Below are 25,781 nucleotides of genomic sequence, written 5' to 3' on the forward strand. Positions count from 1 at the left end.
TCTGTAGCTGGCTTTGATTGTATGGCTAACCTAAATATAACATTACCCTGAGAAAGGGAGAAAGAATTTAGTTTCACTGGGCAAGTGTAGGTGAAGAACAGTGGGAACAGAGGTAGGGAGTCGGGGCATCTACTGGCCTATAGGATGCGGCGGGAAAGTGAGGTGAGGCCTCAAGGTCACCTGGGATGTAAGGAGTTTCTAGTGCTGCTGAATTGTCAGCAAGAATTTGGAACACTGCAGCACTTATTAATATACTGATTTCAGTTATTTCTTTGCTGGCTAAGTGGATGCCATCTTGTCGAACGACGCTTGATATGCTCCATTAATTTCTTCTGGTGTATTTCTACAGTAGGGATTGGAACGTAGCACAGGCAGCATGCCATTCACTATGCATTTGTTGAACTCGCTTTTCTTTGCTTTAGGGAAATATTTATGTTTCCGTAGAATATCTCTGGTGAAAAAATTACCATCGTCATGAATATCATTTGTAAGGACATTCACAAGACATCAAACTCTTCTGACAAATGAACTTTCGATATCCTTAGTGACCAGTCTATCTTACTGCCACATACAAACTTTTCTTTTAATCCCTCTGTCATTATGCTGATGCAAAGACAAAGCCTGGAACTCTTAAAATAGTCAGTCACCTCCAGTGTGGTGTTTTCCTATGCACAAATATGTTTTGCACGGTATTCAGGTTTCTCTGATTATCCTTACTATGTTCTCCTTCTTGTGTGACATAGGAATTCTTGGCATTTTCTTCGGCGTTTGTTTAGATTCACGTTTATTTTAAACTACCTGAAATGTCTGGTCTACTGGGGTCTTACTAAGTGGGTTTTCCTTCAGTTTGATCAGTTCAGCCTTGAGGTATGCATTCTCCGGTTCCACATCTTCCATGTTGTACTGATGACTCATAATCACGCTTTTTAGATATTGGATATTTTCACTAGTTAGGTACATCAAACACTTGGCACCTGGCCATCCGATTACTGGAAATCAACTATTAACAAAAAATACACAAGGGGAACAAGGAAGTCTTGGGGGGCATGTTGAATTTATGTTTAATGAATTAATCTAAATGATACAAAATAACTAAGTAAATAATAAAACAGAGAGTTATATTATGAGGCGATTAAACTGGAAGATGCTACTGTACTTAAACATAAACTAGTAATGAACATCCCTTGAGATGTAGGCTGTACAGCTAGAACAGCTGAGGTGGGAAAATGAATGCTGATTAACACCCTGGGAGAGATGTTGATGACACACAGGTCAATGCACAATAAACACAAATGTCAAACACACACACACACACACACACACACACACACACACACACACACACACACACACAGAGAGAGAGAGAGAGAGAGAGAGAGATCTGTTGAATTAAGAAGGAACATATTGCAATCATCAGAAAGTAAAACATATTCAGCCACAGTGTTACAGAATATAGAGCATAATCCTAAAGTGTATACTGACCCAGCACGTCGGTGATGGTGGCAGGGCGTCCACAGGTGAGCAGGTCAGGGGAGAAGCTAATCATCACCAGTCCACCGTTGTCAGCCTGTAGGTTATACACTGCCAGGTCACTATACCACTTTATACCAGGCCAAGGGAGAAGCTGACAATGACCAGTCCACCACTGTCAGGCTGAAGGCTATATTCTACCAGGTCATTATACCACATTATCCCAGGTCAGGAGAAAGGCTGACCATCACCACTCCACTTTCGTCAGCCTGTAGGTTATACAACTTCAGGTCATTATGCCACGCCACACCACATTAGGTCATTATGACAAGCCACACCACATTAGGTTATTATGCCACGCCACACCACACTACAGTAGGTCAGTATGCTGCACACTAGGTCGTTATGCCACGCCACACCACATTAGGTCATTATGCCACGCCACACAGTATTAGGTCATTATGTCACACCACAGGACATCTGATCATTATGCCACCCGACATCATCCCAAGTCCCTATAACCCACCAACACAAGACAACCGTCGTCGAATGTTTTATGCATGGATGAAGGAGCCAAAGGTCCGATGCACGCAATATTGTTCCCTCCAAGAAAAAATTAAAATAAAATCAAGGAGTGAAATTCAAGATCCGTTAATTTCGAGATGCATGGACATTGCTTTTAAAAGACTGGAGGTCATAGGCAGTATAAAATGCAGACAGAAGGCAGTTCCAGAGCTTACCTGCTGCATACCTGTAGGAATGAGAGTAACGGCTAACTCTGGCATTAGTGAGTTGGACAGATAACTGAATGAGAGATTGCTACACGCCCGCCAGGGTGGTGGAGGGATGCAAGCAGACAGTTCAGAGGAGCAGTGATCACTAAAGTATCGTGGGAAAAAGATGCAGGTGAAACTGCATTGAAGAGACAGGTTGAAGGAAGCCAGTAAGAAATGAAGTGTAGAGTTTATGAGACGAAAAGCCTTTGACTATATCTTGTTGAGAAGCACTGTATGTGGAAAGCCTCTCCACACGTGAGAGTTGTACTCTTTACAGGGGCGGAAATGTCCCTTTTATAATATCAGCAACTGAACAGTGGCAAAGAAGAAGCCGAGTCCTAATATCTTGGAAGCAGATATTACAAGACGTAATATGATCTCTCCGTGAGAAATTCTGAGAGAATGAAACCCGAATTATGTTCAATGATGATGCAGAACTGAGATGGATACTGTAAAAAATTAGAGGATACTCGTGCAGAAGATTTTGACGGGCCGAAATATGTACTGTAAGAGCTAAGTTTTTGATGCATCAAAAACAAGATTTTTTATACCACTGTTAGAGATATAAGCCATGTCGGACATTAGGTGTACCATAGCTTCCTCCCGTGTTTGTTGAAGTGACTGCCAAGATGGACACTGCGCGAAACAGATGGCAAGGTGAAGGGTGGAGTTATCAGCTTATAAATAGATAGGGTTAGATATAAAGTTTAGAAGGTCACTGATGAATAGAGGAAGGAGAGTTGGGGATAGGACAAAATCCTGAGAAACACCACTATTGATAGGAACGAGCCCTCAGATATGCCACTATGGATATCTCCAGGAGAAGAATGGTGACATTCTACAACATACACTATAGAACGACCACGAAGGACGCTAGAAATGAAGACACAGGGCAGTTTGGAAACAAATGATTAATGACAGACACGATCGAAGGCCTTTGAGATGTCAAGTATGATGCCAAAGCTTTCTCCATTCTCCCGAGAAGAGGATGACCAGGAGTCCGACAGAAAGGTGAGAAGACGGCCAGTGGAGCTTTACTGATGGAACCAATAATGGCAATCAGAAAAAGGTTCTGATAGGAAAGGTGATTTAATTTTCATTTTGTTAAAAACAGATTCAATGCTTCTAAAAATACAGGATGGTATGCAGCTTGGCTGAGAATGGTCAACCATTCTTTCGGACAGGCTGAAGGAGAGCAAACTTCCAGGAAACAGAAAAGGAACAAATCGACAAACAAAAGTGAAAGAGTTTACCTAGGCAGGTTGTAAGCAAGAAGCACAGTTTTAATGACAAAGGAAAGGACCCCATCACACACATATGCCCTGTTTGTATTCAGGCCTGTGAGATCAAAAAGTACATCAACCGAAGTTTTACAGTAATGTCCGTCATGGAGAAGTGAGAGGGACGACGTGATGGAGGATCAGCACCAAAATCGTCTAACGTGGATTTGGAGGAGAAAGACTGAGCAATGAATTTTGTTATTTCGGTAGAAAAAGTAGCTATAGAATAATCAAAGTGAAAAAGAGGTGGGAAGGGGGATGAAATAAAGTTCTTAGAGGTTTTTGACAAACAGCCAGAAGGGGCAGGAAGACTCTGAGCCGGAGAGTTCAGTGTATTTGGTATAACTGAAAATTTTCCATGCAGAGCAGAGAACAGACTTAATGTGGTTCTGGACAGACAGAAAAGAACTGTGATTCAGGGGTTGGATGGATCCGGTACATTTTGTAGGCTTCCTCCTTGTTGTGGACGACATTATAACAAGCGTGATTAAATCATGGTGGTTGTTTTGTATTGGTCACAGGATGACAGAAAGGAATGTACGCTTCCATGCCCGAGAGAATAACTTCCGCAATATGAATTGCACACTCAGATGGCTCTCAGCCATTGAAGCAATAATAATTCCAGGGAAAATCAAAGAATTAAAGCTTGAGGGCCTCCCAGTCAGCAGCTCCAAAGTGCCACAGCCAGTGCTTCGCAGAAGGGTCCACAGGCCTCACGGAGTAATAGGAATAGGTCAGGCGAATAGATTGTGATCGGAGTAGCCGAAGAGATGGAAAAGATTAAGAGATTATGCAGAAGGATTAATTTTAAGGAGGAGGTCAGTTATAGAGAAACTCTCCCAAAGGTTGTCAGGGATATGGGTAAGGTAGGGCGTGTCAAAATTCTGAATTCTGTGCTTGGTACATGCACTCATGCTAACTGAGTTCCGTTTCACGAGTAATGACTTCACGCAAAATGTGGGCCAACTTCAAAGGCTAACCCAGAACTGAGTTGTGGGATGGGAGAGGCGATGGGAAGAGCAGAATTGGACGTCCTGAGGTAGTGGTCGTAAGGAGAAGACTAAGTGGACAGCCTTTACCTTGATACTACCACAAGCAATACAGGTGTCCATAGCAGGGCTTGCACCGTCATCCAGAATGCCACTGGGAACCTGAACCCCTTCAAGGCATGCTGCCACCACATCAACGAGATTTTTGTCAGGGTCTTTGACGCGTCCTTCTCCTCTGGGCCCGAAATCTTCCATTCGGCCCGTTCAAGGATTGCTGGGATATCGTCAATCAGCAGGTTTCAAACGTATGAAGCTCGCGCCAATTATTCCAATCCACAACCCTTAGATCAATGGATCTCGAAGCACCTTGGTGAGCTGGCTTCCTTCATCGTCACCAAACTCCAGGAGAGCCGTGACCGTGATGACTATAGGGAATACAGGACATTGAACCTGCTCTCTGCTTCCTGGGTTATCCACTCCCTGATATGAGGAAGCGCTCTGACAGCAGATTCCGCAGCCCAGGGGTGTACAGGAGGGCCAGATGGATAAGGCAGGGAATTTACTTACTTAAGATTTACAGATTCTGGGGCCAATTCCCTCTCACCCCTCATGAGGAACGAGCTCTGAGGCGGATGAACGTCTTCTCGGTCATGGTGTACCTTTGAGCTTGGAACTCAGTGCCTGTTGAAACTGATGTGCCCGCAAATGATCTGGCTGTCCTCAAGACACTACAGAGCCACAAGAACTAGGTCGTCGAAGTGGGCAGCACAGCTCCCAAAAAAATTCAGAACCATGGCTGGTACCTGAGTGAGGATCTTGCAGGCTTTGGCATTTTCTCAAACTTCGTGCCTGAGGACGAAAAAGCTCAGATGCTCCTTAACCTTCATTAGAAGCCTCCTCGAAAGGTGAGGACGAGGAGGTGGACCCCTGATTGCTGTGAGACCCCATGGACTTGAAACTAGCTGATTATGTCACTCTCCAGTCACTAAACTTCAGGTGTTTGAAGATGAAAGCTCCCAGGGAGTTCAAGGACACCAGTGAACACTGCAGCAGGGTCATGGCAGTCAGTGTTGTCATCGATTCAGCAGAACACGTAGTCAAGCTGGCAACTGACATTAAGGAAAAGCTAACGAGGCGCTAGGACGAGAGACAGCTGGTCCTCCAAATTATCGCCAATCATAGGAAGGAGGTTCCTGAACAGCGGAAGTCCGTGTATGTCTAATTATCACGTGTCCTGCTGTGCGTCTTGGGGTACCAGGACAATATACTCCCAGGCACAATATCCTCTGAGGACAAATTTACCTCATTTTTTTGTCCTCTAGCTTTGTGCTCCTACTGGTTACATATCACAGCTCGTATAAATAAGTTAGGTATATTATATATATATATATATATATATATATATATATATATATATATATATATATATATATATATATATATATATATATATATATATTAACTGGGGGGATTATGTCCTACTGGTTACATATATATATATATATATATATATATATATATTATATATATATATATATATATATATATATATATATATATGTATTAACTGGGGGGGATTATGTCCTCAGGGGATATTGTACATGGAGGAATACTGTCCTATAGGAGATATTGTCCTAAAATCGAGTCTTGCTCATTTTGTCTGAAAATGTCTCCATTTTCTTGGGCTGATTTCGTAGTTGCCTTCGTGAGCCATTAGTGTAAAACAAGACAATGTCTGCATTTTCATCCTAAGAAAAAGAGACTTCATCTTTTTGCTTTTCTTTTCAAACAGAAACAAATGTGTGTACGTTCATCCAAATGTGCAGGACTAGCAGCTCTAGGTCATTAAAGATAGAGAAGATGTAGTCTTGTTCACCAGATGGATCAGTGAATAGAGAGTCAAAGGTGGTGGTGAGCACTGAAATCACCGAGGATGAAACTTCAGAGAACGGAGAAATTGATAGGATAAGTTCCATCTTAGATGTAGGACAGTCAAAGTATTTTTCAGTCAGTAGAATCAAGTGATTCGAGGTATATTCAGAAGGTATCCGACCTTAGGCTCTTAAAAAATTAGCTAACCGGTTGAACTAGGACATTAATCACCGTCAAAGTCGGCCCCTTGTGACTTGACACACATAGCCCAGCGTTCTTTCTACTGCCTGAAATATTTTTCATTGCCCGTTTTCCGATTCTCTCTCATGTGCTTCATAGCCTTCATCATAATCTTTTCTCTTGTCTCTAATCGGGGACACTTCGGCGGAGTTTTGAACAAGGGGAATAACCTAAAGTCACATGGAGCCATGTCTGGTCAGTAGGGAGCCTGACAGAACTGCGGGATGTTGTGCTTGGCTAAAAAAATCCTGAATCAGAAGAATGGGCATGGGCGTTGTCATAGCGCAGTTTGCAACTTTCCGCTTTCTAAAGTGCAGACCTCTTCAGCCGAACTGCGCCATGAGGACGACTGATAACATCGAGGAAGCAATGTTTGTTGATAGTGTGACCTTCTGGTGCGTATTCGTGACTCACAACCCCACACCAGTCGGGAAAAAAAAAAAAAAAAACTATCGACATGCATTTTACCTGGCTGCAGACCTGTCGGACCTTCTGGCGAGTATTCGTGGTGCACAACACAACACCAGTCAAGAAAAAAAAGAACTGTCAACATGCATTTTACCTTGCTGTGGGCCTGTCGTGTCTTTTTTTTTTTCTTTGGCCATGGGGACCCTGCATGCTTCCAATAGAATGACTGCACTTTGGTTTCTGGGTGGTACCTGTACACCCAAGGCTGATCACCAGTGACAGCAGTCTTAAAGTCTGGATCTCGATTTGCACACTGCAACATGTCTTGAACAACGTTAATTCGAGAGATCATGACGAATGCAACGAAGCATCTGCAAGAAATACCGAAAACCGACTTTGAAAAATGTTTCTGGCAGTGGAAAGAATGTTGGCCTATGTGTGTCAAGTCAGAAGGGGCCTACGTTGAAGGTGATTAGTGTTCTAGCTCAACAGGTTAGCTCTTTGTTTTCTTAGAGCCTAAGGTCACAGACATTCTGAACAGACGTCGTAAGTACACAACACATATATATTTAGTCAGAGAATGACAGAACAGCCGAAGACAGAGGGTGGAAACTAAGATGACTGAAGCTCAGGAACATGAAAACAAGCAGTGCTGTTTCATACATATACACATCATGCACCCTTTTCTTTTTAAGTGAGTATAGGGAAATTAGGAGAATGCAGAGGAGTTGCTATTAATCAACTCGGACAATTGATTCTCAGTGGGAAGGAAAAGGTGATGTTCAACGGATGAGATGATTTTCAGCTGAGACAAAGTTTAAGGAAACACCAAAAATTTTGCAGAAATGGATAAAGAGTGATTGGACGTCACGGGGAGAGGGGCAGATGATTGGGACATTAATGGCTCCCAACTCTGGAGACTCCACAGCTAGGAGTTGAGACTCAATTTTTGCTGAATATAGAATAGGAAGTGTGACGTGTAATATGATAGAATTTCGTGTTGACAGAGGAAATTGTACAGGACAGTATGTTGGCCTACTCTCTGTGTTACTGAAACTCTGAAAAGGTTCAGCAAAGGGGGATGGTCAGAAACTAATCCCAAGGGCTGACGAAACGGCAGCTCCAACTTTCCCTGCGACCAACTCTCCATCCACCTTAAGAGTACTGCCCTGTTCGACTGGTGCAACAGTCTATGCTCTGGTGGCAACCATCCTCCTCTCACCTAAAGTACCGTTGTCTACTTCATCCCTCATCATTATCGTTTTTTTTTTTTTTTTTTTAATCTGCATTCTTCTTTGTCTGTGTCTGCCATCAGTCTTGTCATTTTCATTACTATTCTTTTCACGTCAGATGGCTCTAAACCAAGTGACAAGCATAATGCTTTCCAGTTACCCATTTTCTTTTTTATTGCTCGGTAGTAACCATGCAACCAAATAAAAAAGTAATGTGGACCCTACTGTGGTGCCCTTGTTAACTGTGTGGAAACGCAAATGTGGCGTCCATCCAGGAACCAAACCTCCACAAACTTCTCCATGCCTCGGTTTGGTGAAACACTATCACAAGAGAGCATCAGTTCACTGCATGCGGCTGCACTGCTGGAGTGGTTGCTTGACTATGGTTGATGAGTTTCTCGGCAAGACAGAGAGGGGTTACTCAGCTACAACAACAACATGATACACTTCCACATCACACCACACCAGGCCATTATACCAAACCACACTAGCCATGTCATTATACCACCACACCAGGTCATTATACCAAACCACAATAGCCATATCATTATACCACCACACCAGGTCATTATACCAAACCACATACTTGCCACATAAGTATACCACTAAAACAAGTCATTACAATAAACCACACAAACTAGGTCAGTATACCACACCACTTCAGGTCTATACCACACCACTGTAAGTTGTTATACCAAATCACACCACTTCACTATACGGCATCATATCTTCTCACTTCACATGCCTTACAATATCAGATAACGCTACCATTATGTATCTGGCAATGCATTTGAAGTCGCACCCTTGATGTGCCAGTCTAATATTATTTATTACACTGAACCTATTAATAACAACAAAAAACTCTGGTAGTTGTCGAGACGGCAGCACGTGCAGCTACCAAAACTTATGATTCAGGTTGAATTCCTCCCTGGGTTGGGTTGTTGTTGTTAATTCTGCTGCTCAGACATTTCTAGTAGAACACAGGAAAGTATTCCATGTAGATGGACATTTTCAAGCAATTTTATGTCGAGGTTATGTTGACATTTTTTATACTGAGAGAGTGAGGTGAATGAGGGAAGTTTGCTGTGGCCTGAGGCACTGCACTGCAACTGTACAGAGTGAATTATTTGTTTGTTGTATATTGTGATTGTAATGAAATGGATAATGTGAAGGCCTCATCGTAGTCTGGCGCGATGTACTACTGGGAATGGCTGCTTGTGCAGTATGAATACGTGTAAGTGGTTCAAAGATGGTGCTGTTTGGCTGAAGGTTCTGGATCCTGGTTGTAGCACTGTTTACTCGTATGTGCATGTCTGTAACAGTCACAAATGTGAACCAAATACTGACCAGAGCGGAGAGGACGTCATCAGGAATATTCCTTGCGTTGTGGCACAGTACCCTGGCAGCGGCGTGGGAAAAGATGACAGGTGCCCGGGAGGTGGCCAGGACACCGCGAGAGGTGGCGGCTGAGGTGTGGGACAAGTCGATCATCACACCCACCCTGTTCAGCTCTAGGATCATCTCCTGAGGGACAGAGTCATCAGCAGTAAGAGTCCATGGTCTATGATTTGTGTGAAAGATATCTAAAGATAATTTCATGATGGACAGAAGGTTGACATATGATGTGTGATCTCGTCAATGTATCAGAGTTAAAGGGTGACTATATGAACCGCTAGAATACCGAAAGCCACACTTAAGTTGAATAAAATCACCTACTTGCAGCTGGAATTATATGCAGCCAATCTGGCTTTGTGATGACCAGCAAGGGTTATTGAAGAATAATTTACACATAGAACAGGATGCCACCCGTAATTTGAAGATAATTATCTACAGGAATCTAAAAATTAAGTATATTTCAGAGGCACTAATTTATTACGAGTATTACGATTTAATAAAGATTTTGCAATGCTTATACCGTACACCAGAACCAAGAGAAACCGATTTAGAATTGCGATGTGAGTTTAGTTGTATGAAAATACAGTGAACAGATTTACACAAAATTAACGTTACCATTTATCCACCTTTCTATATCTATCTATCTATCTATCTATCTATCTATCTATATATATATATATATATATATATATATATATATATATATATATATATATATATCTATCTATCTAACTATCTATCTATCTATATATATATATATATATATATACCTAGGCTGCTTCCCCCAAGGAAAGGGAGGTAGCCGAGACAGGACGACTCACTCTCCATTTACTCATCCATTCAAACACATTCATTCGCATCTTAGCCCCAAAGGGGAGAACGGACAGATCCTCACCGCATCACACCGCACAAGGGTCAACTGCGCAATGCAATCAGTGACATCCACAGCAGGGCCCGACAGCAGAACTGGTTTACCCCTGCCACATCATATACGCTTCTCATGGAGGAATGTAGGATTGGATGATATATATATATATATATATATATATATATATATATATATATATATATATATATATATATATATATACGCTCCTCATGGAGGAATGTGGGATTGGATGATGGATGGACGGGTGAGATATATATATATATATATATATATATATATATATATATATATATATATATATATATATATATATCATCCATCCATCCATCATCCAATCCTACATTCCTCCATGAGGAGCGTAGGAGCTCGGGGCTTGGCAGTTGGTCCCAACATTTAAGATGAGAGTGACCAGCCTCACTCATCCCTGAGTGGCATTACATGAGCAATCAACCCCAATCATCCCTTGGATATTAATCTTCACCGGCTCAATCCGATTGGAGCGCAATAATTACCCACTAAACCACCAGGCGCCAAAATTTGGCTATACGAGTATGGTTACCACCCAGAGTAGTAAATGGTTTCCTGGTGCACAGGAAACCATTTGGCTTGTCACTCAGTGTAGAGTCACCCACAGGCTGAAGGAAGTGGAAAGAATGAAGGAAAGAAAGATAGAAGAGGGAGTGTAAAGTCACCCGTAGGCAGAAGGACAAGGAAAGAATGAAGGAAAGAAAGACAGAAGAGAATGGAAGGAAAGGATATATATATATATATATATATATATATATATATATATATATATATATATATATATATATATATTGGCTTTTTGGCCAGCACCGATCACTATGGGCTCCATAACGCCATGGAAACAAATATAACCGTATTTGCTAACATGTGATGGAAAGACTTCTAGTTAGTCCTGTAGGTGTTTGAAGGCAAGCTCTAGTGTATATACATTGCAGAGGCGACATTATCCACATGCTACATTTAATAATATTTTTTTTTAATGCTTCACTGACATTAATTCCTCACATGCCCATAATCACTTATCAAGACATTACTTATTGGCTTCCCATGCAACACTACGTCACCTGTAAGATCACTTGTGTATATATAAATCTATCTTTCTATCTATATCTACCTATCTATCTATCTATCTCTGTATATCTATCACTCTCTCTCTCTCTCTCTCTCTCTCTCTCTCTCTCTCTCTCTCTCTCTTTACTCGTCATACTCATAATTATCTGCACAAACCATCTAAGCATAGTCTTTTAATTTCAGTAAATGTATTCCCTTTTTCCACATCTCGGTTGTCTTATCCTGGCGAATTCATTCGGACTTCATACACTATGAAGGAGTCTCAGAATTAATGGTTTTACTGTTCATGAGCCCTACGGATGCCTCCTAAAAGTACGACAACCATTGCGTGAGATTCAGCTTGTCTATATTTTCTGTGTCAGCTGTAACTCCTAGAATTTTTGATATGTTTGAATTATCCTTCCTAGATGAGTACGTCTGGTTCCTCGGAAGGTTTTTCACCACAGAAAATATTTCATCCACGATTTTACGGGGGTAAACCCCCTCACCAAAAAAAAGAAAAAAGAAAAAAAAAGAAAAAGTCAAACAGTGAAATGAGGGCAGATTTGGCTTTAATATCTTATTACATGTTGTAATGCATCTTGTGGGGGGATCAACCCCCTTTCTCAACCCCCTTTGGATTTTATCGAAATAGGGATGCATATCACAGGACTGGGTATGTCATTATCATGTTTTCTCTGAATGCAGAGGAAGAAAAAGCACATCTGCTGTATTGTTATTATTATTATTATTATTAATTTGTGGTTTTATCACGGTGTAGATTTTGATGTATCAATAATTTTTAACTCATTGTGGTTACAACCAGAGCTTCTTTATGAATAACAAATTATCTGTTTCAGTTTGTGGGAATGTGATGTTTGAGGGTCCCATCATCCACCCATTCGATGAAGGACTACTTCTGGGAGACTTTACACTGAGTGACTTGTCAAAGTATTTCCTGCAAGCCAGGTAATCATCACTACGCATGACCGTCACCTTATAAGCAAACCACAAGTGTTCGCCACGTGTAAACAACGTGGATTGGCAAAGGGCTACTGAGGAACTGGAGAACGTTAATGTATTCATGTATTTAGGCAGTGTGATGAGTAAGGACGACAGTTCAGAGGAGGAAGTTCATCAAACGGTAAAACAAGGAAAAAAGGCTTCTAGTTCACTTTCAGCAGTGTCTGTGAAATGGAAATGGACATGAAAGTACTGTGAACCTGCATGACAGTACTGTGATCCCCACAATTCCTGTGGAAGGACAAAGGTCAAGAGTGAGAACAGTGGACATGAATTATGTAAGAGGAGCATGTTTTGTTGCATGTAGGGATAGACGACAAATAAATTGAAAGAGTGTTGTGCTGTTGATGTGCATGCGATCAAAAGTATTAAAAGAAAGCCTCTGAAATACTTTGACCATATGAGGAGGATGCAGAAACAAACAACGACTAGAAGATCGTATATGAGATGGAAGCGAAGAGGGGGAAAGGGGAAAGAAGAGGGGGAGACGAAAGGTGAGGTAGAGGGATGGGGAGGAGAGATATACGTGAGAGGAGTGTGTAAGTTGGAGGGAGGTCAGCGAAATGAAAGAGGATAGAACGGCATAAAGGCGATTTATTTGTTTCCAGTCCTTGTGGGATTAACGGATCAAGTTATAGATAAACAGACTGAAATAATTTATATGCGTTTCTCTGCAGCTTGCTGTCTGCACTAAGCTATGTGTAGAAATACAATGGATACAAAAATTGTTTTAGTGATTCTTATACTAAATTAACTATATATATATATATATATATATATATATATATATATATATATATATATATATATATATATATATATATATATATATATATATATAATCATCATTAGCCATAACTAGTCCACTGCTGAACAAAGGCCTCCCCCAACCTTTTCCACGAATTCCTTGACTGAGCCAATCTTTGCTACGTTATCCCTGCAAATATATATATATATATATATATATATATATATATATATATATATATATATATATATATATATATATATATATATATATATATGTAGATAAACATTAAAATAATTTTCCTATGATGAGGTAAGACTTTCATGAAATGAAGGAGAGATACAAATTTGGAAAATCATCAATCGCATAGTCGCTGAATTCTGACACAATCATTCGAGGCCTTAAATCGGCACGACATGCGACGCATAAACATCTGAACAATATTTTCTTCATGGTTAAGGCTCTATACACCTCGCAAATAGTCTCTGCTTTGACCATCTACTTTAGTGAGTTATGTCATACTCTTGACTAATGCCTCGCCTAATATCCTTCATGATACCAACTCGATCCCGCGTCAGTCCCAAGCCTCATCAATGTCCATATTTCGTTTTCTAATTTCTTGTATATGTTTACCTTATTTTTGGTCTACACCGTTTCCGTTCACCTTCAGACCGATTTCACGCATCATCTTTTCACCATCCTTTTAAAACATCCAACCTCCTCATATGATCATACCATCCAAGAACAATCTCGCCTACCTGGTTAGCTAATGAGAACACATATTTCGCTCATCACACACTGTCTTATACAATCTGCACTCTGCACTTACCACACATTTCTTAACAGAGCTGAATTGAAGACTGGGCGAGATTGATAAAACTTCCAGGCGGAGGGTTAACAAATTAAAGGCTTCCAGCTTGGAGTGTGAAAAATCGTGAAAGGCTTTAGTCCCTCATCCGATTAAAAAGGGATGAGAGAGAGAGAGAGAGAGAGAGAGAGAGAGAGAGAGAGAGAGAGAGAGAGAGAGAGAGAGAGAGACAGAGAGAGAGACAGAGAGAGGGGGGGGGGAATTAGAGAGCTATGAGTGGAGAAAAACTCCGTCGCAAGTAGAATACATTAACCCTTGGGTGACCCTAAACACTTCCACCAAGTTTGCTTCAGATGAGATTAACACGATTTTATTACCTCGCCCGGACGGAGTCCGATGAGATACTGTATTTGGTCGAGTTTTTTATGATTTTTTGTTTGTTTGTTTGCTAGCAACATTACGGAAAAAAAGGCTGAATGAAATTACATGAAATTTTCAGGATATGTGGACACTGGTCCCAAAAGAAAGTGATTAAATTTTAGAGGTAACTGAGAGACAATGAAAGGTCAAAATCAAGGTCACGAATTTTCAGAGGGCTATAACTTGAATCCGGTTGAAGATAGATACTCACCGGTACTATTATGAACGTACAGGAACTCGTAATATTGGCAATTATTTGACACCAAGAACTTTGTCCTTGAGTGACCTTGAAAGGTCAAGCTAAAGTCACGGATATTTAGGAGGCTATAACTCGAAACTAGTTGAAAATTGATATTTACTATTATCAACATACCAGAAGTCCCATATGAGTTTTTAGTTGGTGTCATGACCTTTGACAAAATGTAACTCTGAAAGCTCAAACTCAAGGTCAGAAATATTAAGGGGGATATAACTCGAAACTCGTCAAAGATAGAGATATTTACTATTATCAAGATATAGGAAGTCTCATGTACATTTTCATTTGGCAGCATGAACTTTGACCTTCAGTGACCTTCAAAGGTCAAACGCAAGATCACGGATTTTTAGACTGCGTAACTTGAGAAACATTTGCGCCATTACCTAAGACTTTATAGCGTACTGACGCTATATGGCAGTAATGAGTCAGTACTGTATTTGACTGCTATAAAATAACTGCTGTCGGGCGAGGTTTGTTGTACCTGGCACCACTTGTTTATTTGGTTCACACACGGAAACATTGGTCAACTTTGGTCTTGCCCTGTGACTTTGACCTCTGAATGTTCTCAAATCTGTAGCCATGTGTTCTTGCCTTTCTCTCCGCCCTTCTTACAAACTTGGTCTAAACTGTGAAACGGTGCTAGGTCAAAGTTTGACAAATGCGTCTGACCTTGACCTTTGACCTACTGTTTTCAAAACGAATAGGTCAGCATTTAAATGACAGTCAACCCTTCCACCAAATATGGTTAAAATCGGATTCAGTTTCAGTCATTATGTTCACATATACTGTACACAGACAGAAAGAAAGGAACACCTACAATGAGTAAAACATATTGACTCTCGCCTTTTTTATTACCCATTGCAAACTTTGCAGAGTTCCCTCCCATTAGCCATGTCTACAGAGAGATCAGTGTTTCCAGCCATGCAACTGTTGCACACTTTTGTTTGACACCGCAGGTTACACCCGGCACCAGTTCGTGAAAATTCTGTATTGCCGTACACTCCTCGAGTGAAAGTGACACTTCTTGCGTCTATGGATTACTTACTTTTTATGATCCATAGATCAGGGTTTGAACATGTCTCGTAGAACTGCCCCCCAACCCCCATGCCAGGCATGTGCTAGCCAGTTGCCACGAATCATAAGAACTGTACATACTAACATGAGTTTCACCGGGGATGCCAACTACTGATCTTACCAATGACTGCGCTTTTTTTTTTCTTTCGATAAAGACAAATGTCTGATGTTATCGTGAATTAACAACTGTACCTTAGTGTCAAATCCCCCAAACTTTAAAATCTATCATAACATGAAAAGGGCACATTTTAGATCCATTGTCATGTTCTCGCCGAACTTTGTGTGAAACTCCTGAACTGTAATGAACTATGCAATCGTATTCTGTTGTCATTTTTACGATTCTTATGCAGTGTAATACAGCATAATATAAATTTTCGAGCTGGAGGGCTTAGATAAAGCGTGTGATAACAGCTTCACATTTAGGGTCTGACGTCTTCAATACGATGACATTAGGCGTTTTTTTCTTACCTTAAGGAACATCAACCTAAGAGAAGGGATTGGAAACGGATATTACTTAGCCATTCAGTGCCATGATGTACCTTATATGTTTTGCTACTTTCAGGCATTTCGTATTTATATCTTATCTCGTTCTCCTTCATGAGCTTCTCTAGAAGTTAGGGGCTTAATAGTATATTGTCCCTGTAAGTCGTTTATGACGAATTATTTTTCGTCTCTTACGATTAAAATACATCTTTCAGTACCTCTGCTATGGCATCCTTATCTGTTTTTCTATCATAGTAGTGTCCAGCTAATTAAGGACCACATTTTTTACAGGATGACGCACGGGGAAGAAAGGTTGCTGGTTCACTGACAGCAGCGACATGGAAAAGGGAGGTAGGCTATGGAAGTAAGAAAGTCGCTACATTACAGTACTGTGGTCCACATTTTAGCACTGGGAATTGATTCTTGGACAGTGTAGGAAGGACACAAGTCAAGACGAAAACAGTGGGAATGAGTTATCTATGAGAAGCACGTGGAGTTCTGTGATGAGACAGGCAGACAAATTATATAGTGAACGAGCCTTGTGGCAGTGATCTGAGTGTGACGGAAAGTGCTAGAAGAAGTATGTGTACATGAAGGGACTGGGGAAGAAGTATGTTTGGGGCTTCTGCGTTGGAAAGTGGGCATGTCCGGAAAGTGGGCCCCTAGCTCCTGGACTGGTAATCCTAACCCAGCTTGACTTTGAAAGCCACCTAAATAACTCCCTACCAGACATGCATAGCACCTATTTAAACCTATTTAAGAACCTATTCACACCTATAATGGACATAAAGCATGAAATAAATGAAAAGGAACCAAAGAATGAGGAATTAGAAGTGGCTGTACCTCAGCCAGGGTACTTCCAGCATGTTTGTGGCCGGCTTTTCTAAGGTTTTGGCAGTGGTGACAATGCTCTTGAAGCACGTACAGTAATCCAGTGTTATGCTGCACTTAGTTCTTTGCACTCTGAGTTATAATTGTTTAACACTGCACATTCTTCTTAACTGCACCATACCAATTTCAACTGCCAGTTTCAACAGCCAATTTGCACTCCACAGTTAATCCTTTGGACGCTAAATTCTAATTTCTTAATACTGCACAACACTGAAAATTCCCGTGTAGTCTAATGGCGAGGTATTGCAGTTTATTCACTGTTTATTCACAAAAAAATGAGCACGTGTGGCTTCCATTGCGGTAGGCATCTACTCGCCACCGAAGTTGGAGTGGTGATGGGGAAACAGTTGCCAGATCGCAACGGCCAAATTACCAAACTCCTCAATTTTCATTATCAAATTTAACTTTTCAATGCCAAATTTGTAAAGCTAACATTTATTCTTCACTAATTATGTATACAACTGGAAATACATGTAATCACTCTTCTCGTAATTAACAGCACGTTGATTATTTTCACGCTATGTTGGCCAGCAGATTAATCAGAGAGAGCAAACAATCCACCATCTCCATGCTGTGTATCCTCATACATGTGAAAAATCCGTTTGGTAATGCATTATTCTGATTCATTACGAAACGAATTTTTCATTACCAAATTGCCCCACATTTGGTAATGAAAAATACCAAATGGCAACCCTGACAGGGGAGGGGGGAGGGGGGAGGAAGGAAGGGGTGAAGGGGTGGTGGTGTAAACCAGCTGTTTGGCGCGGTAATTTCAAATTACGCGTGGGAAAAAATTCGGATTTTTTGGTATTTTTTTCCTTTCTTGGCCATTTTTGGGTTCTGCAGGTCCAGGCCCACAATGTCCAGTAAGTGGGGTGTCTTGAAAGTGGGTGTCCGGAAAGTGCGAGTGTTACTGTGTATATATATATATATATATATATATATATACAGTATATATATATATATATATATATATATATATATATATACTGTATATATATATATATATATATATATATATATATATATATATATATATACATATATATATATATATATATATATATATATGTATCTATCTATTTATATATATATATATATATATATATATATATATATATATATATATATATATATATCCTATTGGCACCCAGTGTCCTCAATATAGGACGGATGTAGGAATTTTCAAAATTTCATGAAGAAGGGAACCCTGGGGTAGTGACCTATGAGCTTTGCGACTGAGAGGCGGCAGGCGGAGGGCGGTTCGCCTAGCACCCTTCCAGCAAAATTCTTCTCGCAGGAAATCTGGGAGCCAATGGGATATATATATATATATATATATATATATATATATATATATATATATATATATATATATATATATATATATATATATATATGTCTTTTCCTTCATTCTTTCCACTTCCTTCAGCCATTGGGTGACTCTACACTGAGTGACAAGTCAAATGGTTTCCTGTGCACCAGGAAACCATTTACTACGCTGGGTGGTAACCATATAACCAAATTTTGTCTCCAGGTGGTTTGGTGGGTAATAATTGCGCTCCAATCGGATTGAGCCGGTGAAGATTTATATCCAAGGGGTGGTTGGGTTGATTGCTCATGTAATGCCATTCAGGGATGAGTGAGGCTGGTCACTCTCATCTTAAATGTCGGGACCAACTGCCTAGCCCCGGGCTCCTACGCTCCTCATGGGGCAATGTAGGATTGGATGATGGATGGATGGATGGATATATATATATATATATATATATATATATATATATAGAGAGAGAGAGAGAGAGAGAGAGAGAGAGAGAGAGAGAGAGAGAGAGAGAGAGGGAGAGAGAGAGAGAGAGAGAGCATCGGCCCAAAAGTCATTAGCATAAAACTTTTACTAATAATATAGAACCTCTTAATCGCTCAGTCAATTTCAAATTGCTAGAAATCATTCAAATGCAGTAATAAATCTTGCTAAAACAAACTTTCTTCACAGCCAAGCATTCAGACTACTAAACCAGTCCTAATGGCAGTGGAATGCTCTGGTCAACTGTCAGTTCTTTCAGTAATGACTTTGACAAGACATCACCCATTCTCCCACTACATTCTTCAGATGGTAGCAATACAAATGACCCATCTGATAAAGCGAATATCTTTGCCAAAACATTTGCTAAGAATTATACCTTACAGGAAGTCAGCCAGAACGTACCTGTACTAGACTTAGACTCTCCCGAAATTGCTCCACTTAAAATACGGACTAGATAGGTAAAATCCATCCTAGACAATTTCCAACAAACAAAGCTCTAGGCCCAGATGGAATTCTTCCAATTGTTTTGGAAACGTATTCTCCAGAACTTGTCTCTGCTCTAGCTAAATTATTCAGATTATGAATTCCCTAAATCTTGGAAAGAAACTAATATCCATCTAATTCCGAAGAAAGGAAGTTCCTCTGACCCCTCTGATTACAGACCAGTCAATATCACGTCTTCTCTTGGTAAAGTACTGAAATTTTAATGAATAAACACATAGTTAAACATCTTGAATCCAACAACTTCATTAGTGAATGACAGTATGGTTTTTGCCACGAAAGATCCACCATTGATACATTCAATTTCCTGACTCATACCATCCATCAGTCGTTTGACTAGCATGGAGTAGCCCTTGATATTTCTGAAAATTTTGACAGAGTTTGGCACTGCTCCCTGCTAACCAAATTCTCTTGCTATGGAGTGATGTCTTTTGTTCCTTTGATTTCCTTATGTCTCAGCGACATAAAGATAAGACTAATTCTCACCGACAGAAAGATAAGAGTAAATTTAAGTTCATGGTTTATATTCCAATTTCCACTCACTTAATGCTGGTGTGCCTCAAGGATCAGTTATGGCTCCATCTCTATTCCTATCTATCTATCTATTGCCAGACGCCTCAATCCCGTTTGGGGTGGCCACAAACAAATCGCCTCCAAGTCGCCCTGTCCCCCGCCATTTCACTGCCCTGCTCCCAACTCACACCCCCCTCTCTCATATACCTCTCCACCCCATCCCTCCATCTCATCCTCGGTCTCCCCCTCCCTCTTCCACCCTCCACCTTACTCATATACACTCTCTTCGTCAGTCTTTCACCCTCCATCCTCTCCACATGGCCAAACCACCTCAGTGTGTTCCTCACAACGCTTCCTATCACATCCACATCCACACCACAACGCTCCTTTATATCCTCATTCGTCAGCCTGTCTCTCCACGTGACTCCACAGGCTCCTCTTAAATAACTCATTTCCACTGCTCTCACTCTTGACTTGTGTCCTTCCAACAATGTCCAAGCTTCACTTCCGTATGTTAGAGTTGGTATCACAATACTGTCATGTAGTAACTTTTTTACTTCCATGCTCACTTCCCTGTTTCTTATCACTGCTTTCAAGGAACCAGCAACCTTTCTTCCCTGCTGTACCCTTTCAAGCACTTCACCCTCAAAAACCTCCATCCTTACTCATCACACTACCCAAATACTTAAACGTACTCACATTTTCCAATTCCTCACCATCCAACCTCGCTGTACATTCACTGACTTCACCTCTCTCAAAGACCATCACTTTACTCTTCCCTACATTCACCTTTAGGTTCCGTTTCTTACACACTCTCCCAAACTCATCCACCAAGCCTTGCAGCTCCCCTTCGTCTTCACTCAACAACACAGTATCATCTGCAAACAACAGTACAGGGAGTTTCCAAACACTATCCTCTCTCACCAGGGCCACTCCAACATCCACTACCCTACCTTGTACCTCTTTTATTACCCCATCCATGTACAGATTGAACAACCATGGAGACATGACACATCCCTGTTTCAAACCAACTTTCAAAGAGAAAAATTCACTTAGTTCACCATCCACACGCACTGCAGCCTTCGCACCATCGTACATACTCTTCACAGCATTCAACAACTTCCCATCTACTCCATATATTCTTAACACTTTCCACAATCCTTGCCTATCCACCCTGTCATATGCTTTCTCCAAATCCATGAAAGCCGCATACAACTTCTTTCCCTTCTCTAGAAACTTTTCCACTAAAGATCTAAGAATGAATATCTGATCTACACAACCTCTTCCCTTCCTAAAGCCTCCCTGTTCTTCTCCAACTAATTTCTCTGTTCTTTCTCTAACTCTGTCTATAAGTATCCTACCATACACTTTTCCTATTATACTAAGAAGACAAATGCCCCTATGATTACCACACACTTCTTTTCCCCTTTTCCTTTGTACAAGGGAATAATTATACCTGACTTCCAATCCTCCGGGACTCTACCTTCCTCCCAGGCCAATCTGCACATCTTCCACATCCATTCTACTACTATCTCTCCCCCATGCTTCAGCATTTCACCACACACTCCATCAATTCCTGGGGCTTTCCCCGATTTAACTTTCTTCATTGCTTCCACAACTTCTATCCTTCTGATTTCTTCCTGTCTTCTCACCTCCCTAGTTCTCCCAGCCATTCCCCAGCCACTTATACTCGCATTACTTCCATCCTCTACGTTCAACAATTCCTTAAAGTGTTCTCTCCATCTGCTCACTTTTTCTCCCTTCTCCACTAGTAATCTACCATTTTTATCTTTCACTCCCCTGCTAACTTCACTTCCACCCTGTCTTACTCTTTTCACTTCTCTCCAGAACATTTTCTTAAAGTCACTCCACTTTACACTCAAATTCCTTCCAAATTCCTCATCCACTCTCTTCTTACTCTCTCTTACTAATCTTTTCACCTCTCTCTTCCTTTCCACATATAACTCTCTCTTCCGCCTCTCAACTTCTTCCACGCCCCTATTTCTCATCCATTCATTGTATGCATTCTTCTTTTGTGCCACTGCCTGTTTCACCTCTTCAGTCCACCACGCTGTTCCTTGCACCCCCCTCCGTCTTCTCTTCCTTCCACACACCACATCACATTCTGCACATATTTCTTCTGTAAATATCTTACACACACCTTCCACGTCTCCCATCTGCTCCAATTCATATTTGCCCAATCGTTCCTCCACTTCTCTCTTATACTCTGCCTTTTTCTCATCCTCTTCTAACCTTTCCACTCTCCTTGCAACTACTCCTTCCTCTCGTCTTTCCCTTCTTCTATTCCTCCATCTTACTTGCATCCTAATTCTGGCCACGACCAAGTAGTGGTCAGAAAGTCCACTCCCCCAACCTCTATACACTCTTGCATCCTTTACACATCTTCGCATCCTTTCATCCACACACACATAATCAATCATTGCCTTCCTTTCATTCTCAGTTCACCACCCACCCTTCTCATCACTCGCCATGTATACCTGTGGATCATTTTATGCCTGAAGAGGGTATTGGCTATTACCAACCCCTCCCAGCACAAATGTCCACTAACGCACTCCCATTCTCATCTACCTCAGCAGGCACACCCCACTCACCAACTATTCCATCCCACCTTCACATTACCAACTTTACCATTCATATCACCAATCAAAAACACTCTCTCATTCCTTCCAAACTTTTCCATGCACACTTCTACATTTGTCCAGAACTCTTCTCTCACTCTTCTAGCACGATCTTGCGTTGGCGCATACACACACACAATCGCCCACATTTGTATTCCAACTTTCAACTTTACCCACACAATCCTTGACCCAACTGATCCATACTGTCTTATGCTCTTCTTCCATCTTTTACTCACAACTATACACACTCCTTCCTTTGCCCTCTCATTCTCATCTACTCCTGCACATATACCCCATCCATACTCCCATTCTCTCACACTTTCTCCTCTCCATTTTGTTTCAGTTATTCCACATACATCCACTTTCGCATCCTCAAGCACCTGGACAATCTCTCTCTCTTTCACTTCATCATTCGCTCCTCTTACATTCCATGTACACATTACCAAGTCCTTTGTCCGGTCCTGGGTCGTCAACGTTTGGTCAGTCCTTGTCCGAGGCTTCTTGTTTGTTTTTTTAGTTAGTTGTTTTCCGGGGAGGGGCACTAACCCTCCGCCAACCCTTTTAGTCGCCTTTTACGACAAGCAGGGATACTGGGGGAGTATTCTTGAAAAACCCCCCTACACCCATAATCCCATCCATTCATGTGCAGATGACTCAACACTTCACAGTTCATTCAGATTTAAACACCCATTCTGAAAAGTTAATCTCTCTAACCCATGGCTCAGTGCAGCCATCCAACTACATCAGGACTTATCTTAGATCACAGAATGGGGACAAGATATTCTTGTCTCATTTAATGCCAGTAAAACCAAATATGTACAATTTATTAATAGAGAGATACTGCCAGATTTCAAAATTAAATTCACTGCTACTATTATTCCTATCTCTAAAAGTATTGAAATTCTCGGTGTTTCACTTAACAGTGCCCTCAGCTGGACCTCTCATGTCAGATAACTTGCTAAAACCCCCTCAAAGAAACATAGGTTATTGTACAGAGTCCATAACTTCTTCATCCATGAGCAGTTAGCAATAATTTAAAAGAGTCACGTTGGCTGTCACCTGGAATATTGGACACCCTTCTGGAATGGATGAGGAATGGTTTCACTAAAACAACCAGACAAAATCAAGAACAAATGTGGTAGAATTATTAGTAACCCTGCTTTTACAAATAAACTACCTCCCCTACAAGTAAGAAGGAATGTTGCCTCCCTTGCATTTTTTTTACATACTTTTATGGCAAATGCTCATACAAAGTTGGATCCATTGTGCCACCTCTCCATGCCTTCCCCGAATCTACACGGGCATCTGGTAGCAGTCATGACTGGAATGTCACACTGCCATATTGCAGGACTTCTGCCTATCAGAATTCTCTTATTCACCGAACTGCATCTCTTTGGAACTCGCTTCCCCAGGCTTATTTCCCCTCTGACTTCAACCTACAACTGTTCAAGTCCAACTGTTACAGATATTTTATGAATGGAGGACACCAGTAATCTGGTGTATGTTTTTTTTTTCTTAATTCATTTTTTCTGTTCCTCCGTTCTGTTATTAAATATTGTTTATATATATATATAATAACAGAAAGTAGGATGGAAAAACAAATGAATGAAAAAAAATAATTCATACACCAGATTACTGGTGTCCTCTGTTCATAAAATATCTGTAACAGTTAGACTTGAACAGTTATGGGTTGAAATTTGGAGGGAAACAACTCTGGGGAAGCGAGTTCCTGAGAGATGAAGTTCAGGGAATGAAAGAATTCTGATAGGCAGAAGTTCTGCAATATGGCTGAGTGACATTCCAGTCATGAGCGCTACAAGATGCCCGTGTAGCACGAGGGAAGGCACGGAGAGGTGGCACCATGGACGCAACTTCGTCTGAGCATTTGCCAAAAAAATATCTGTAATATAATGCAAGGGAGGCAACATTCCTTCTTTCTTGCAAGGGAGGTAGTTTGTTTGTAATGGCAGGGTTGTTAATATTTCTAACATCTTATTCTGAATTTTGTCTAGTTGTTTTAATGCAACCTCTCCACATCCATTCCACAAGGGTGAGCAATATTCAAGCTCAGAGCGCACATGACTCTTATAAATTATAGCTAACCGCTCATTAGCAAAGAAGCTACGGACTCTGAACAATAATCCAAGTTTCTTTGAGGCGGTTTTAGCAAGTGATCTGACTTAAGAGGTCCAGCTGAGGGCATTGTTAAGTGAGACGCCACGAATTTCAATACTTTTGAAGATGGGAACATTAGTAACACTGAAGGTAATATACGAATCTGGCAATATCTGTCTATTAGTAAATTGTATATATTTAGTTTTACTAACATTAAAAGAGACAAGGTTGTTTTGTCCCCATTCACTGATCGTAGATAAGTCTTCGTTTATGGAGATGGCTGTACTGAGTTGAGAGGTAGAGATATTAGACTTGTAAATGGGTGTCTGAGTGTGAATGAACTATGTAGTGTTGAGTCATCTGCGTATGAGTGGACGGGATTGTGGGTGACAGATATGAGATCATTAATATGAACCAGGAATAGGGTTGGCGCCAGAACTGACCCCTGTGGCATGCCGGCGTTAATTGAATGGAAATTGGAATATACATCATCTACTTTTACTCTTATTTTTCTGTCACTAAGATATTAAGAATTCAAAGGAACAAAAGACGTTAGTCCATAGCAAGGGAGTTTGGACAGCAGGGAACGGTGCCATACTCTGTCGAAAGCTTTAGAAACATCAAGAGCTACTGCATGAATTTCTCAATGTAGATCAATTGATTGATGGATGGTATGAGTTAGGAGATTGTCATTTTTTTTTTTTTTTTAGAATATGAATGGAGGAAGGAAAAACAAAGGGGAAAATAAATAAGTCCATGTGTCTAAAGGCATCCTCCATTCATAAAATATTTATAACGACTGGATTTGAATTGAAGTGGATTAAATGCCTGTGGAAAACAACTCCCAGGAAGTGAATTCCAGAGAATAGTAGTTCTGT

At 40.8% G+C, this 25,781-nt stretch overlaps 1 protein-coding gene across 1 annotated transcript in view; it reads right to left on the minus strand.

Annotated features, from left to right (window-relative positions):
* Positions 1-25,781, minus strand: part of LOC145398429 (dipeptidase 1-like) — a 144,100-nt gene that overhangs the window by 45,826 nt on the left and 72,493 nt on the right. The window contains exons 8-9 of the mRNA XM_080271311.1: positions 9,615-9,791; positions 1,483-1,567 (exon numbers count right to left, since the gene is read on the minus strand). Coding sequence (XP_080127437.1) covers positions 1,483-1,567; positions 9,615-9,791 — 262 coding nt within the window. The remainder of the gene's footprint in view (positions 1-1,482; positions 1,568-9,614; positions 9,792-25,781) is intronic.

The sequence above is a fragment of the Coenobita brevimanus genome, chromosome 45 (genome assembly GCF_032717465.1).
Source record: "Coenobita brevimanus isolate Jiangsu-jjx chromosome 45, ASM3271746v2, whole genome shotgun sequence".
NCBI classification, from domain to species: Eukaryota; Metazoa; Arthropoda; class Malacostraca; order Decapoda; family Coenobitidae; genus Coenobita; species Coenobita brevimanus.